The sequence below is a fragment of the Aegilops tauschii genome, chromosome 7 (assembly GCF_002575655.3).
Source record: "Aegilops tauschii subsp. strangulata cultivar AL8/78 chromosome 7, Aet v6.0, whole genome shotgun sequence".
Taxonomy (NCBI): Eukaryota; Viridiplantae; Streptophyta; class Magnoliopsida; order Poales; family Poaceae; genus Aegilops; species Aegilops tauschii.
The window spans coordinates 109,286,979-109,303,985 of NC_053041.3; the positions used below are offsets into that span (position 1 = coordinate 109,286,979).

The 17,007-nt window shown below is 47.9% G+C and overlaps 2 protein-coding genes and 1 pseudogene across 2 annotated transcripts; all 3 read right to left on the minus strand.

Annotated features, from left to right (window-relative positions):
- Window positions 1–379: 379 nt before the first annotated feature.
- On the minus strand, window positions 380–3,198 carry LOC109753328 (anthocyanidin 5,3-O-glucosyltransferase-like; annotated as a pseudogene).
- A 43-nt stretch (window positions 3,199–3,241) lies between these two features.
- Window positions 3,242–5,286, minus strand: LOC109753346 (UDP-glucuronate 4-epimerase 1-like). Its single transcript, XM_020312249.4, has one exon. It carries the CDS (start codon window positions 4,733–4,735, stop codon window positions 3,404–3,406), a length of 1,332 nt encoding a protein of 443 aa, XP_020167838.1. The 5' UTR covers window positions 4,736–5,286; the 3' UTR covers window positions 3,242–3,403.
- A 6,534-nt stretch (window positions 5,287–11,820) lies between these two features.
- Window positions 11,821–13,406, minus strand: LOC109753349 (NAC domain-containing protein 4-like). The gene is made up of 2 exons (XM_020312251.3): window positions 12,816–13,406; window positions 11,821–12,705 (listed from the first exon to the last, which is right to left on the minus strand). Exons 1-2 carry the CDS (start codon window positions 13,311–13,313, stop codon window positions 12,124–12,126), a joined length of 1,080 nt encoding a protein of 359 aa, XP_020167840.1. The 5' UTR covers window positions 13,314–13,406; the 3' UTR covers window positions 11,821–12,123.
- Window positions 13,407–17,007: the final 3,601 nt, after the last annotated feature.

Below are 17,007 nucleotides of genomic sequence, written 5' to 3' on the forward strand. Positions count from 1 at the left end.
AAATTGCACTTTTCATAATATGTAGCGAATACACTTATAATAATGCAACTTTAGCAGTCTAGTAGAATTTACACACATATTGTATAGTACTTTCGTGCATACATACACATAATAATAGACAAATGTATTTAATTAGCAAAAAAATAGCACAAAACAATTAGCATTGGTATTACCCTTAAAAGAATAAAGAAAATGAAAAAAAAATCACACAATTAGCACAAAAATGCACTTTTTATAATATGTAGAATAAATATATAAGAGTGAAGTTTCCATACAATAATGTAATTTGTACATGTTGTACTTTTTTTTTGCGGAAAAACTTCCAATCTATTCATCTTCAATCATGGCAGTACAATGAATACCAGAAATAAAAATTACATCCAGATTCGTAGACTACCTAGCGACGACTACAAGCACCGAAGCGAGCCGAAGGCGCGCCGCCGTCATCGCCCCTCCATCACCGGAGCCGGGCATAACTTATTGTAGTAGACAGCCGGGAAGTCGTCGTGCTAAGGCCCCATAGGACCAGCACCCCAAAACAGCAACCGCCGCCGATGAAAAATAACGTAGATCGGAAGGATCCAAACCGAAGACACACGAACGTAGACGAACAACGATGAGATCCGAGCAAATCTATCAAAGATAGATCTGCCGGAGACACACCTCCACACGCCCACCAACGATGCTAGACGCACCGCCGGAACGGGGGCTAGGAGGGGAGACCTTTATTCCATCTTCAGGGAGCCGCCGCCGTCTCGCCTTCCTGAGTAGGACACAAACCCTAACAAGATTGAAAAAAACGACTAAAAACTGAGCCCTCCCGCCGGCCCTTGCCAGGATCCACCGCGCCTCCATGGCCCTAGGGCCACCGGAGACGAGGCGGATCTGCGCCGGAGCTGGCGAGAGGCACGAACCCTAACTTTTTTTCTTGGAGGAGGAAGAGGAGGCGGAGCCCTGGCTCTAGGTACGTGCGTGAGGTTGGAAAGGAATCCGACGTACATGTAGTACTTGTATGAATACATTTACACACACTCAACATCCGGAAATACATGTAAAGAAAAAAAAACTCAACTGAAAAATAGAAAAATAAAAGCTTACACATGCAGAAAACAAAAGCAAGCCCATGGAGAAAAGTATGCACACACCAAAATCCAGCTCAAGAATGAGATCTACTGACCCAAAATAGATGTCAGTCGAATCCAAACAGCACAATACGACCATGGCAAAAAAAGAAAAACTACATAAATCTTAAAGCACAATTCAACGGCCAGAAAATCTACTGACCACAAAACTAAAAATCAGCAAACTGAAATCAGCTAAAGTGGTCGGAACCGCAACCGCAAGAGCGTGCGTCACACTGGTTGCCAAAGCTCACCATCGATAGCTTCCCCGTCGCGAGCCAGCGGCTGTCGGCTGTCCACTTCGGCCAGGAACTGGGCAAGCGCCGCGCGCCCCGAGCCGCCGTCGTTCCACGCCACGGCGGCGCCTTCCTTCTGCGCCGCCGCTCGCACCCTTAGTTCCCTGCCCTCCTCAGACTCCATGATCATCCTTACCTTGCCCTCCACCTCGCCGGCCTTGACGAGCCCCTGCTGCCACCCGACCATCTCCACGGCGACCCTCATCTCCTCAACCATGAAGAGCTTATTCATCCTCTGTTCCGCATACATCGGCCAGCAAAGCATCGGCACGCCGGCCGTGACGCCCTCCAGCGCCGAGTTCCACCCGCAGTGCGTCACGAACGCGCCGGTGGCTCTGTGGCGGAGCACGTCGACCTGCGGCGCCCACAGCTTGACGACGAGGCCGCGGCCGTCCGTGCGCTCCAAGAACCCGCCCGGCAGGAGCGCGCTGAGATCTGGGACGCCGTCACCGCCGGGGGCTCGCACGACCCAGAGGAACCGATGGCCGGAGTTGTCCAGGCCGACGGCCATCTCCCCGAGCTGCTCCTCCGACTGGAGTCCCCAGTTCGTCATGCTCCGGAAGCAGAGGAACACGACGCTGCGGTCGGGTTGCCCATCGAGCCACGCAAGGCACTCGTGCCTCGGTGAAGTTGCCTCGCCGTCGCCGCTGCTCCCGATGAGAGGTCCGACGCAGTACACCGGAGGCAAGACCCGGCCGGGGAGACACCGAGGGTCCCTGAGAGCCGCCACCGCCCGAGCCTCGAGCGACCTGAAAGTGTTCACCAGAATGCCGCTGGCCTCCGGGATCCGGTACATGGCGGCCATCGTCGCCTTGTACGCGTCGCTCTCCGGGTCCTCGAGCAGCTCGGCGAGCAGGTGCGAAGCCGGCACGGGCGGGAGGCCGAAGAACTCGACAGGGCCGTCTCCTAGCTCCCTGGAGCCTTTCCGGCGGCTCTCGCCGTCGCCGAGGACGGAGTGAAGCTGTACGAAGGCGTAGGCGGGGATCCCGAGCTCCTCGGCGACGCCCAGCGCTCCGACCGACAGCTAGTCGAAGATCACGGCATGGGCGCGGCGGGTGGAGCAGAGCAAGTAGTGGAGGCGGCCGTTGTAGCGGTCCAGGAGGCGGAGGTACGAGAGCAGGAGCGACGACGGCCCGTCGAGCGCCAAGGCGGGGTGGTCCTGGACGGGCGGGAGCGTGTGGATCCGGACGGACGGCATGGAGGAGGCGACCCGGCGGACGGCGGCGGCCAGGGAGTCGTGGCCGATGAGCGCGACGGTGACGGCGTAGCCACGCTCCAGGAGCGCGGCGGCGAGCTGCATCATGGGGTTGAAGTGGCCCACGCCGAGGCCGGGGTACAGGACGATGGTCTTCTCCATGGGAGATCGTGGACACCGGGGTACTGGCGCGCTCCCAGGTTACTGATGTGTGATGGATGCCTCACCAGCAATGTCACTGGCACCGGAGCCTAGCGGGATTTTGAAGCCGCGGCCGACATGGCGTCCCGTCGCTGCGGTAACAAAGTTCAGTGCGGTGGTTGTGCTTCCCGCGTTGGAACTCTTTGGTGCCAGAGAGCAACGGCACCGTCACGTAAGGATGATAAATTTCAGTGACACACGACAGGCTTCTGTCAAAAATAAACTGAAATACAAAAGTTGCCATGCTTGTCAACTAAAGTTGTCATCCGCGCTTAACTAAACTTGTCATCGAAAACGTTCGAAGTTGGCATGTGCTCGTATCTGACGTTCGACACGTATCAGGGTCCAAAAAAATTTGTGGGTGATATGTAATCAGTTTCAAAAAGAGAAAACATAGTGAGAAAAACGCTAGCCCGATATCGTTGCCAAGAAAAGAATTCTTCCTCGTATTTCCTCATAAATTAAAGAAACAAGAATGGTCAGTCTTCGATCAGAGAGTGGAGGACCCAACCACGCAAAAAAGAAAAGTACAAACATACATACAAATGTACGACTACATACATACACCAATGCTAATATACCATGAGTCATCACAAGTTGTTGAATGCCTGCGTGCCCCGGTTGTACCCGTAGTAGGAGAGGTACCACCGGACGAACTTCTTGAGCCCCATCTCGAGGCTGGTGGTGGGCTTGTACCCGAGCTGCTCCCGCGCCAGGCTGATGTTGGCGTGCGTGAAGGGCACGTCCCCGTTCCCGGGCATCTCCACCACGTTCCGCTTCGCGTTCACCCGGAGGTACCGCTCCAGGATCGACACCAGCGTCGGCACCGTCACCGGCGCCGTGTTCCCCAGGTTGAAGATCCTGTACGGCGCCGGCCCGCACTTCCTCCCGCCCGTCCCCGTGCTCCGCCCCGCCGTGTCCAGCGACGCCAGGCACCCCCGCACGATGTCGTCGATGTAGGTGAAGTCCCGGGCGAGGTCCACGTGGTCCCTGCCCCGGTACACGGTGATGGGCTTCCCCTGGAGGATGTTCCGGGTGAAGGAGAAGTAGGCCATGTCCGGCCGCCCCCAGGGCCCGTACACGGTGAAGAAGCGGAGGCCGGTGACGGACAGACCGTAGATGTGGTTGTAGGTGTGGGTGATCTCCTCGCCAGCCTTCTTGGTGGCCGCGTAGAGCGACGCCGGCCGGTCCGTGCGGTGCGCCTCCGAGAAGGGCACGGCGTCGTTGAGCCCGTAGACGGAGGAGGAGGACGCCCACACCACGGCCGGCTGCGGGTCCGCCTCCTTGCACGCCTCCAGGAGCGACACCAGCCCCGCGATGTTGGAGTGCACGTACGACGCCGGGTTCTCCATGGCGTACCGCACCCCGGCCTGCGCCGCCAGGTGGAGCACGTGGGTGAAGGGCACCACGTCGAAGAGCTTGGTGAGCAGGCGGCCGTCGTTGATGTCGCCCTCCACCACGAACACGCCGTGCGACGCCAGCAACGCGCGCCGGGCCTTCTTCAGCGACGGGTCGTAGTACTTGTTGAAGTTGTCGATGCCGACCACGCCGTCGCCGCGCTTCCGGAGGGCCAGCGAGCAGTGCGTGCCCACGAACCCGGCGGCGCCGGTCACGAGCACGGACAGCCCCGCGCCCTCCGCCGACCCGGGCGGCCGGCGGGGCGACGCCGACGCGCGGATCTGGCGCTCCCAGTGCAGCCCGCCCCAGGACGCGGCGAAGTAGCGCGACGAGGTGTCGACGAAGGAGTGGAAGCTGAGGTACGTGGCCGTCATGGCCACGAGGAAGAGCGCCCACAGGAACATGGTGCCCGTGGAGGCGAAGCACCGGTGCAGCTGCCGGGTCATGGCCCCCGCCCGCTCGATCTTCACCTTGCCCGGCGTCGACGGCAGCATGTCCTCCTCCTCCTCGGCTACCACCCGCATCCTCTGCTCATGCAAGCAAATGAAGAAAAGGAAAGAGGAGACCAACGGGCGGCCGGCCGGCCGGCGGCGGCGGCGGGCTCCTCTTATCGGTGGGATCGGTCGATCGATCCTCCTGTCGTGTCGACCGCGGCAGCGCTCGACCGATCAGCTAGCTGCTCGCCGCAACAATGGACCGAATGTGTGCCTCCGCTGAGGTGGTCGATCTCGTTGCGCGAGCGCTGTCGCCGATCATTCTCGTTCCAAGAAATTCCCGGCGCCTGCTTAGGAGGGCGTGGGTTATAAATAGGGTGGTTTTGTGTTTCGGGGCTCGGCGATGTTGGTGGACATCCCTGTAATTTAGCCTGGTGTATTTTTAGCCTCCTGTGTGAAGACAAGAGGGAGACAAGAGAAGAATGGATGCTCTTGTTTGCTGTGCTCACGCCATTGGCACACACATGTGTGAGCTCATTTGTGGAAGAGGAGACAACAGAAGAGAAGAGAAGAGTGCTCTTGTTTGGTGTACCTGTGCTCATGGCGGCATGGACATACATATGTGTGAGCTCATTTGTAGAAGTTTGGGACATGGTATCAACTATCAGTTTTGCTAAGTCTCACCCGACTGAGGCTTCACTGATTTTGCATGAAGATTCGTACAAAAATTTCTTTTTAGTTTTTTTCTTTTTTTTCTTCTTCTATACTATATCACTGGTTAAGTCTCGGTCGACTGAAACTTAACCACATCCATCGAATATGTGCATGTGAGTAAATAACCAAAAATTATCATAACTGGGGCAACTGTCGCAAAAAAAATACACCATCATAATTCAGAGCGTCTACAGCCGGACGCCCAAACCTGCATCATACGCCCGGACGGACGGCCCGGTCAGTGACAAATCACAAAAGAGCAACTCAGACGGGCGCCTCAAACGGGCATCAAACGCCCGGGCTGACTGGCACCCCTCATATCCAGCCCAAATATGGGGCGAATATGGGGAGGCCTGGGCGCGTCTGGCACATCGGACTGACGACCAGATCCCACACGAAAACACTTCGAAACCCGGCGGTCCGAAGCTCGTCTCCTCCGTCACCGCGTGGCGCCGCTCCGACAGGCCGCGTAGTTCTCTAGCCCAGCTATTTAAGCCGACCGCCGGCACCGAAACCTTACCCATCCACATCCACCCTCCCCCCCACCCCCGCGTCCGCCGCCGCGGTCACTTTCCACTCGCCGTCCACCACAAGTAGTAGCCATGCCCCCACGCTGCCGAGTAAGGAGCTACCCGTATCTAACGTCGGAGTGTTGGATGCAGCTCCTTGAACAGATCCAGAAAACACGCGAAGCCCGGATCGCCGTGGGGCTGCCTCCTGCACGCACTAGTGCAGAACCGGGCTTTAGTCCTGGTTCGTAAAGGCCTTTAGTGTCGGTTCCGTAACCGGCACTAAAGGGTGGGGACTAAGGGTCCCCCCTTTAGTACCGGTTCGGTACGAACCGGCGCTAACGTGCCACCACGTGGCATGAGCCAGGCCCGGGTGCGTGTAGGACGTTAGTACCGGTTGGTAACACCAACCGGTACTAAATGTTTGGGGGTGTTTTGGTTTTATTTTTTATTTTTCCTTTAATTTTGTGCTTTCAATTTAATTTAGTGATTGTTTTACATTATAATGAGTTGTTAAATCATTAGGTGAAAGTACCGCAGATTAGTTTCGACTGGATGCATGTGGATCCTAGCTAAGTGATCAAGTATATGCCATATCCATATTATACTTGAGGTGATCAAGTATAATATGGATATGGCATGCATATAGGTGATCAAGTATAATATGGATATGACATGCATATACTTGATCACTTAGCTAGGATCCATCCAGCTGAAACTAATCTGCGGTTTCTTTCATAAATGATATAATAACTCATCATCATCATCATCATCATCATATTAATATAAAAACTCTTGCATCATATCATCAACAACAGTATACTAGCTAGCTAAAAATCATCATAGTCGTCATTACCACTATTTAATCATCATAGTCATTATCGCTATCTAATCACCACCAACACTAGCTTAAAGAAGTAACATTCACTTGTACCAGAAGTAAAGATATCATCGAGTTCAACATGGTCATGATATTATAAGCGTTCATAACACCACAAAAGCAAATCACTCTTTGAGATTAAATTCAGGACGAAGAACACGGACATGAGAGGACAAGTACTAAGAGCATGAACTAGCTAAATCACTCCTGCTGCTCTCTCTCAGGTAAAATAGCATAGAACATGTATAGCTCTCCTGATTCATCATACTAGAGCATGCAGATGAACCTGTCTCCTGATCGTGGGCTGCGCTTCTGATTGCTGCCCCCTAGTACTTCTCTGGGATCGTTAACAATTTTGCTCCAATCTTTCACTATTAAGCGTTCATCGCTTTTAAAAATCCTGAATGCACTCATGTGCAATGTAGGATATCTTGGTCGTAAGCTAACCATTGGCATGCGACCTTTAGTCTCGATCCACTGAGGCACAACTGTCATCGGGAGTCCCTGTTGAAGAACATCGTATAGTAATTAATATACTTAGCAATGAAAGTTTAGCTTCAAAAATAATGTATGCAAAAGATGCGCTGAGGACAAATAGTAAAAATCTTACCATCTTTCCTAAATAGATGTGACCGTAGTTCAATACGATCACTATTGGTCGCACGTTTTGAGTACTAACATTTCGAAGTGCAGGAAGAAAATTTGTCTTGACAGTATGAAGATCCTCAAGCCATGAAACATAATGACTTATCTCCTCGCAGTTTAGTTCAGCTCCGGGACAGTATTAGGTCCTGTCTACCAAGCGTCGGACATGTTTGCTTGAATGGAAATAAGCTGTCAATAGAAATTAGTTGTCAACTATTTTTGAATAAACAATATCAAAGACATAAATATGGTTGAGAAACTCACATAATGGTAGAACTGGAGGCGTCTGCACATCGACCCAGATGTCTCTATTACCTTCAATATCATCTTCCGGACGAATATCAAAGGTGATAACCATATCAGGCTCAAATGCATAAGCCTTGCATAGTGCTTGCCAAGTTTTGCATTCAAAATAGGTGTATGTGTCTGCATTGTATAATTTGACGTTGAAAGTATAACCATGCTCGGTCTTCAGGTAAACTCTCTTTACCTCCATAGTTTTCATAGCACTGAAACCTATCTTATCCAAGAGAACAATTCTTGGATGGCAGGGGATGCGCTAGTAGAATAGTGAAAATTTAAAATTATAAGTTGAAACAAATGAAGCATATATAAGTCATGCTTAATTACGAAAAAAGACTTGTCATTGTGACTTACTGTATCCACTTCGAAGGTCTCATCCAGCTTGATGCTGAAGCGCCTATTATCAACAAGGAAATTTCTGTCGCACAGGCCGCGCTGGTCTTCGCAGTATTCGCACATAATGAAATCTTTTTCGTCGTCAGACGACATTTCCTATGTTCATATAGGCGAAACATTAAACACTTACTAGTTCTATTAATTCAACTAGTTCAACTAAGAATTTCCTAAAAAATAAACTAGTTATATTAATTCAACTAGTTCAAATAATCTCATATACCTAAATTTTCTTACTAAAAATAAACTAGTTCTATTAATTCAACTAATTCAACTAAGAATTTACTAAAAATAAACTAGTTCTATTAATTTTCTTACTAAAATATATAAAGTAGCTATATATAGTAATATTTTAATTAGATCATCAAATCTCATATACCTAAATTTTCTTACTAAAAATAAACTAGTTCTATTAATTCAACTAGTTCAACTAAACATTTACTAAAAATAAACTAGTTATATTAATTCAACTAGTTCAAATAATCTCATATACCTAAATTTTCTTACTAAAAAACTAGTTCTATTAATTTTCTTACTAAAAATAAACTAGTTATAATTAATTCAACTAGTTCAAATCTCATATACCTAATTAATATCTAGCTAAGTCATCTAACAATTGACATTAATATTTAACAACTTTTCTATCTAATTCATCTAACATTAACATTCTAACATTCTTCTCTACGTAATTCATCTAATTCGATCATCTAATTAACAATTTGACATGCATTAACCTAAACAACAAAAAAATGAAAATAAGTAAAAAAATATGTGTGTGTGTGTGTGTGTGTGTCTGTGTGTGTATGTGTGTGTACGAGCGGGGGGCGGCGGCGTACGGGCGGCGGCGCGAGACGGCGCGACGACGGGCGGCGGGCCGGGGGCGACGGCGCGATCGAGACGGCGACGTACGGGGCGGCGGCGCGAGACGGCGACGACGGGCGACGGCACGCGGCGGGGTGCGGCGAGGGCGGCGCGCGATGGGCGACGGTGCGGCGGCGGCGACGATGTCGCGCAAAGCAGTTGAAGAAGAAGTGGTGGTCGATGAAACTGAATTTTTCGTAAGTGCCATATATATAGGAGGGTCTTTTAGTACCGGTTGGAGCCACAAACCGGTACTAAAGGCCAATTTTGGCCAGGTCAAGCGGCGGGAAACGGCCCCCTTTAGTACCGGTTCTGGGCTCCAACCGGTACCAAAGGCCCACCTATTAGTACCGGTTGGAGCCACCAACCGGTACTAAAGGCTGTGCGCTGCCACCCGCGGTGCACAATGTTTAGTCACACCTCGCCGAGCGAAGGGCAGCCGCGACTGGTTTATAAACCCAGCCGCGACTGCTCCTTCGAACTCCTCTATATAGCAGGCTTCTGGGCCTAACTATCGCGCGCTGCCTTGTGAGCCTGCTGGCCCTTCTGGGCCTGAATTTGCACACCCGAGGTCTGACAGGCCCACTGGGCAGCGCCCCTACAATTTTTTATACAGTTTTTTCTTTTCTGCATTATTTATTTTCTTCTATTTATTTCTGAGTAATTTTTTATATAGTTTTTTTCTTTTCTGCTTTATTTATTTATTTATTTCTGAGTAATTTTTTATATAGTTTTGAATGCTGCATACTGAAGCAAAAAAAGTCTGGAGTTCAAATAATTTAAAAAAAATGAAGTGCCCATGTAACAGATGAGTTCTCGTCCGAAACCCTGATACTCCGAAAGAGATTGTCCAGTTTGTACACGAAGTGCGTCCAGTTTTTGCCGTGACCCTCTCTACTCTTTTGCACATGCTATGCGGGTGAAATGATGATACCATGCCAAGTTTCAACATTTTCAGAGTTCATTTTGTAGTGATTTTCAATTTCACGGTCATTTAGCTCTCTAAACAGATCGGTAAATGACTGAAATACAGCAAATGATGTCAGAACGTGTTGGAAATTGATGACATCGCTTTGAATACTGCATACTGAACGCAAAAAAAGTCTGAAGTTCAAATAAGTTTAAAAAACATTGATTATACATGTGAGGGCGTAAACATGTAAAAATATACATCAAAAATACATTGATTATCAATGATCTTTTTGTGTACAATCTGAATTGTTAACATGAGTCCTCAACGGTTTAGAAACCGGTGAAGACTCATATTGCGACCACAAATTCTACACATAGAGTTCAATGAAGACCAAGTGCTTGTGATAGTTTGAAAAGTAACATATTTAAGGTGGTAAAAATCCTGCTAGGGGAGCGAGGTGGGACTAAAAACAGCCTCTGCTACAACCTCTTTACTACCGGTTCATGCCACAAACCGATACTAAAGGGGCTGGCCTGGCCCCTGCCTCTTTAGTACCGGTTTGTGGCATGAACCGGTACTAAAGGTTCGTTCCGAACCGGTACTAAAGATCTCCTCCCGCCTAGCCGTTGGAACCGGCACTAATTGACAGGCGGATGTCGATGAGATGCTCGCGTATATGGATGAGTATGGGGAGCCGGAGCCGTACTACGTGTCCATCCACCCGGTGCCCAACATTGATGTCGTGGACATCTCCGACGACGATGCGTAGAGGCTGGCGCGATGGTAATACGTAGAATTTCTTTTGCATGGTTTGTATGGATATAGGGGATGAACTGTGAGGTACTCAGATGCATGGCACCAAGTGTGAGGTGTGATTGACCAGTGCCCGCAGACACGCCCGGTCGCGTTCGCGGGCATTTGTGGGGGGGGGGGGCAGATTTGCCAAGTCTGGATATAGATGCCCTCGGAGGCCTAACAAAAAGCTATAACTTTTATGGTAATTTTTTGCAAAGAATCACCACTTCCCATTGGTGACCGATTCATTCGATGACGCGGTTATGATCGGGCAGGCCCACATGTTGGCACAATAGTCAACTCCATTACGTTTGACCGGCACAATGGACATTATGGCATGTGGGACCCGCATGTCCGTGTCAATAAAAAAATCACCAATCTCATTCTCTCTCTCCCTCTTCGGTCCGCATGACCCCTCTCCCTGCCTGATACACACTGCCGCCGCCATCCTCATGTGCTCGCGTGCGCGCCAACCATGCCACAAGCCGACACCACCCGCGATAGGCGACCGCTAAAGCTCGGGCGTGCCCCATCCCCTCTTCTTCCCCGAGCTCCTCTTCTTCGGCCATGTGGTACCCGCAGCCTCCGCTGCCCCGCCTACAGCTCCAGCTACCTGCGCGGATGCTCCCTTCCTCCTCATGTGTCGGCTGCGCCGTAGACGCAACCTCAACCCATCACAACATCAGACTACTCACACTAGGAGTAACTTGAGCAGTAACATAAGGTCCAACTCAGCAAATTGGCATTAGCATTTCAACGCATTTGGGCCATCTTATTCTCATCAATCAACACAACTAAAATTTACATATTTTGCAACATCAGTGATATTCAATCACTCATATTCGAGGAGTTAGCATCATGTCGACGCAATCTCTTCGAGCTCACATGGTTAGAATGTGTGTGCACGTGTTATAGGGCGTGTTTTTCGCGCGTGCATTTGTGTGTGTGTGTGTGTGTGTGTGTGTGTGTGTGTGTGTGTGTGTATTAGCATTTGCATCAGTATTGTATTTCTATCTTTTTATCTAATGCATTTGTTAAATTTCTAATGTGGAAGTAAGGGTTCATATGGTGGATGGAAATCCCACTAGGTTGGTGCATGACCGAAATTCATTTCCAAATAAAATACACATATGTAATACACAATAATACATTTAGTCAAATATTCAGAATTAAATAAAATAGTTTATTGCACATAGGTTTAATACATGCATGATGTACACACTGCTAGGTAGTTTGGAACACATGCAAATGTAGCTAGGTATACACCGGTGGGTGGCATATACAAGCCAGTACACATACACACAATACTAGCACAAGAAAGAGGCAAAGCCAAGCCAAGCAATGCATACAAGCTCTCTTCTCACACACACAAATAAAATGCGGTGCAAACCAATATATATAGGTGGTGGTATATATCAATCGATCTTCTGATGCTATATATATTAGTACTTGGATCATCTGATTATCAGTACTTCCACATGCCATCCGTACCCATGTTCACTGACGAGATCTCATCAGCAGTTGTTGCAACGTCGTTGCTACTCAACCTTGCCAAAGTGTCCTCCTGCGACACTATGGATGACGGCCCGCTCCCAGGCTCGACCCCGATCATGAGGCCCTCATCTGCACCTATCTGCATCTGCATCGGCATTTGAATCATGTGTTGTTGTTGTTGTTGTTGTTGTTGCTGCTGGCGGGGGTCATGGTGGTAGAACGACACCAACGGTCGTGGTGGGGTAGCCATATTCTGGTAGTGGTGGTTCCCGAAGTAGTGGTCGTTCATCATCGGGAGCACCGCACTACCCATCATTGACGATCTGGCCCCAGCGTCATGCAGCTGGTACAAAGAAGATGCGGGCAGGGACGATGGGGGCACCAGCGATGATGATGCACCATAGCCCATGAAAGGAGGCAATGTACCGGATTCAAGGAATCCATGTTGCTCCTCTGCTCCCATGGACATTGGCATGGGAATGGCGTACGACGACATCACTACCTTCTTGAGTCCAGTGCTCTTATGGAATATCCTGCAAACCACATACTCCTCCTACCAACATACATAAACTAAATCAGTGCAAATCAACTATGTCCAGTAGCTAGCTAGTATGTACGGACGTGTTCCTGAATCATGAGTAATACTAGTGTGTGTTTAAATACCTTGGAAGATGCATTAATGGCTGTGGCGGTGGTGATGTCGGTGGGTAGACTAGGTGTTCCTTGTTTTCCACTCTCGAGCCTATACTCGTGCATGACCCAGTTGGTCTTCTCCCCCCTGGGCGCCCTACCCTTGTAAAAGACCAACGTCTTCTTCATGCCGATGAGACTTGTGGTCGCGTGGTGGAAGATCTCCTTGTCCTTTCCAGTGGCCTTCCAGTAGCCGGCGGTCGTGGCTCGGTTGGTCCGTATACCGGTGGGGTACTTGCGGTCCTTTTGGGAGAAGAAGTACCACTCCTTCTCCCCCATTTTCGCCTTCTCGGGGAGTTCCCACGGCTCGCATTTGTTTAGGTCCACCTCCCCGACCGCTATGGGGTCGAATGCTTTGTTCAACACCTTAGGGACTAGGTAGGAGGTGATGATCTCCACATCCGTCGGGTGAAACCTAAACCCCTGAGGGAACTTTAGTTGTTGCCGCTGAACTTGAAGGTGGTCTGCCATGGCGGAGGCTCTCTGGGAAATTGGTTCTAGGGTGGCGCAAGTATTGGGGGCAAGGATGGAGATTTGTGTAACTACAAAAGGAATTCAATGATGTCTAGAGATATGAGAGGAGATGCTTAAATAGAGTGAATGCTTCTGCTAGCAAGTCACTTGCTAGAGAAGCCTTGACGTTTTATGTGCTTTGTTTAATTTGTCCCTACTGAAAGTGGATGGATGGATGTTTAGATAGATAGATAGAGATAGCTCCCTCGCCTTTACAACTGTGTGTTGTTTATCTTGCTACGGGGCCATGCCTAGGTGGTGACAAGTGCTAGGTTTCTCGAAACCTCTTCAAGCCATGTCATGCCAAATTGAACACCTTTGATTTTGTTCTCATTCTTGTTAATGTATGCATATGCATTCCTCATGCTCTGCTCGTCTCATCTTCATGGAAAGTGTGTGCTTTTGTTGTTGTTGCTTAGCTTTAGGGGCAGACCCAGAACAAAAATGACCCGTTGCCCACATATACACCATATACGGATGGATACCAAGCAATAATATGAATAGAATTAACACACTAGAATAATATAAAAAGGCGAGCAGTAAAATTGCTTACCAAAATGAACAAGCATAAAAGACTAGTTGATGGATAATCATTTGGTTAATATAATGGGCCAACATTATCTGAGGTCTTCGTATTTTTAAGAATCGTTTCCATAAATTCCCCTAAAATTTGTCGGTTGTTATATTAGCACAAGTGTGCAACGAATTACATTATTTCTGTTTGTAGATGCAAAAATAGAAACAACAAAATAGAACATATTGATTAAACTACATGTTTATGATGTTAAACTTAATGGACATTGGGTCTTACTATCATTGTGTGCGGAAAAGAATGATCCAACTAGAAGTGAATCAATCAAGAGAAGTGAAAAATCAAAGCAATTTGTTTCTTAGTTGTACTGCCCTTGAATGTAAGCCCTACAATTTAGAGAACAAGAATTGGGCAAAATCAAATAATTATAATAGCTTTAAATTTAGAAATCTTGGCCATACAATTTAGAAAGGTAATTAGACAAAATTAAGATACGCAAATGTCCTTTGAATAAACACCAACCTACAGGTCGTAGTAGCAATCTAGCGCAGTGGCAAGCGGTTGGCAATTGGCTCTGACTGAGCGGGTGATGCGGGTCGCTCACATTTTTACTGCTCAGCGTTTTACAATATTATTGTGTGTTAATTCTATGCATATTATTGCTTGGTATCCACCCATAGATGGTGTATATTTTGGCACCGGGTCATTTTTGTTCTAGGTCCACCCTGAAGCCAGGCAATAACAAAAGAAGCACAAATTTTCCATGTAGATGAGACGAGGAGAGCATGAGGGATGCATATGCATACATTAACAAGAATGAGAACAAAACCAAAGGTGTTCAATTTGGCATGACATGGCTTGGAGAGGTTCAAGAAACCTAGCACTTGTCACCACCTAGGCATGCCTCACATAGCAGGATAAACAACACACATCTGTAAAGACGATGGAGCTATATCTATCTATCTATATCTCTCGCTAAACATCCATCCATCCACTATCAGCAGGGACAAATTAAGCAAAGTCATATAACGCCAAAGCTTGTCTCGCAAGTGCCTTGCTAGTACAAGCAATCACTCCTATTTAAGCAACTCCTCTCATACTAGCGCACATGATAAAGACTACAGCAACGCACAGGAGGAGATTGATCTAGAGCTAGACTACACGCACCCTCCAATCGATCCAAAACCAGAGCTACTACTGCTAGTTGGGCCGCAGACCGCGCCTTGTGTCCAAATCCGAAGTATACCAGTGTCCAAGCCCATCTGAGCTATACATACATAATGCAAATGCAAATTCTACCTGGTTCCCGTGACACTGCCTAGCCCTACATGGATCCACCCCTGCTTGGCTTTGTGATGCAAAGTAAACAAATGTTTTTTTTGTGTATCTACCAATGTAAACATTCCATCATATGCATACAAATTATATATAGCCTTTGCAGGTGAAATCTGCTAGTTTACATACTCAATCCTACACCTTCATATACTATATATAGCCTATGCGGATTTGCACATGGTAGCCTATGCGAATTTACACAAAATCCGTGTGTGTTCTCTAAACAATGTGTGACAAGGAAAGAAGCATGAATGGATGATTTAGCATCTTGCGTATGTGGTGATGCCCACAAGTGTGAGTAACAATTATGTCAATCTCTCTCATGTGTCCTCCCATGAAAACAACATCGCTCGATTGATTCCGTCGGGCGAGGGGGTACATGCGCCAACTGTTTTTGAATACATGCATGCATGAACGGGGTCGTTAAGGTTCATGCTTTGTATACATGCGCGCACACCCACACATGCATGCATGCATTTACACAAACCCATGTCTGGCACATGTTCGCGGATATACATCTATTAGAGCAAGTACAGTAAGGTGACATAAGTAGGCTATAAGTACTAAAATATTATATCTTTGCTTAGTTGGAAGAGAGAGAAGATGAGAGAAAAGGAAAGCGGGCTGAAGAATAAGATCCAGCTATAGCACAAGACCCAAGACACTTTGTAAGATTATAAGGTGGGCCAACTTTTAGTAAAGTAGTACGTATTTAGAACTTACTATTGTACAAGCCAGCTATTAGGTTGGCTCTAGATGACGTGACAACTTGTCATAGCCGATTGTTGGCTATATTATTAACCATGCCTCTTACTTGTTTTTACCCACTTTCCGAAGTGTCGTGTGCATGTACACCAAGGTATGAAGAGCCCCGTACCATTAATGGCATCTCCAACATTACCCCTATAACGGACACTATATTTATCTGTGGATTGGTCCGAACCACTCCGTGAATAGTGATCTAGGAGCCGGCTAGCCAACCTTGTCCCCTAAACGTCTGCCTATGTTTTATTTTTCGAAGTCCGGAACACTAAAAAAAAAAACTTAAATAGCATATGAAATCTTTAATGAGTGAAAATATTCAAATGCGATCGTAATATTCAAATAAAATAGTTCAAACTTGAATTAAACTCGCATGTATGTTATAGTTATCCCCTTTAACCACACACAAATTTTCAATCAAATATTCCTCGAGTTGCTTGATGCCAAAAAAAATTATGCATTTGGACAAACTCATCAAACGTGGCTAGATTCTGATGTGGGAGTTGGATAGGATCACCCATGTTGTCGAATTACTAACCTCTAGCAGCATTTTCACCCTCATCCTCCACGATCATGTTGTGCATGATCACACAACATGTCCACCTCCCACAAGGTCTCTGGATCCCATTGTTTAGCACGTCGACGAACAACTACAAAACAGTCTTGGAGCGCTCCAAATGCCCTCTCCACATCCTTTCTAGCTTCTTCTTATCTTTTGGCAAATAGAGCTCTATTCTGACCAATGGCTCAGAGGTGGTCTTGACAAAGGTTGCCACGGAGGGTAGTAGCCAATGTTGTACTCATGCCCATTGACAGTGTAGTTGCACGGAGGAGCTTGGCCTTTAGTCAACCTAGCAAACAATGGAGATCGCTGCAACACACTGATGTCATTGTGAGACCCAAGAATGCCAAATGCAGAGATCATGTGATACAACTGCTTCAAGAATGATTGTGGGCTTCTTAACATGATCTTGTCACCGCTTTCTCAATCTTCCCCATTCGGTTCCTTGGGCAGTGAACTCA

Coding starts and splice junctions, on each gene's coding strand:
- LOC109753346 (XM_020312249.4), bottom strand. CDS start 4,735: ATGCGGGTGGTAGCCGAGGAGGAGGAGGACATGCTGCCGTCGACGCCG.
- LOC109753349 (XM_020312251.3), bottom strand. CDS start 13,313: ATGGCAGACCACCTTCAAGTTCAGCGGCAACAACTAAAGTTCCCTCAG. Junction 12,706..12,815: donor CCATTAATGCATCTTCCAAG/GTATTTAAACAC, acceptor GTATGTTGGTAG/GAGGAGTATGTGGTTTGCAG.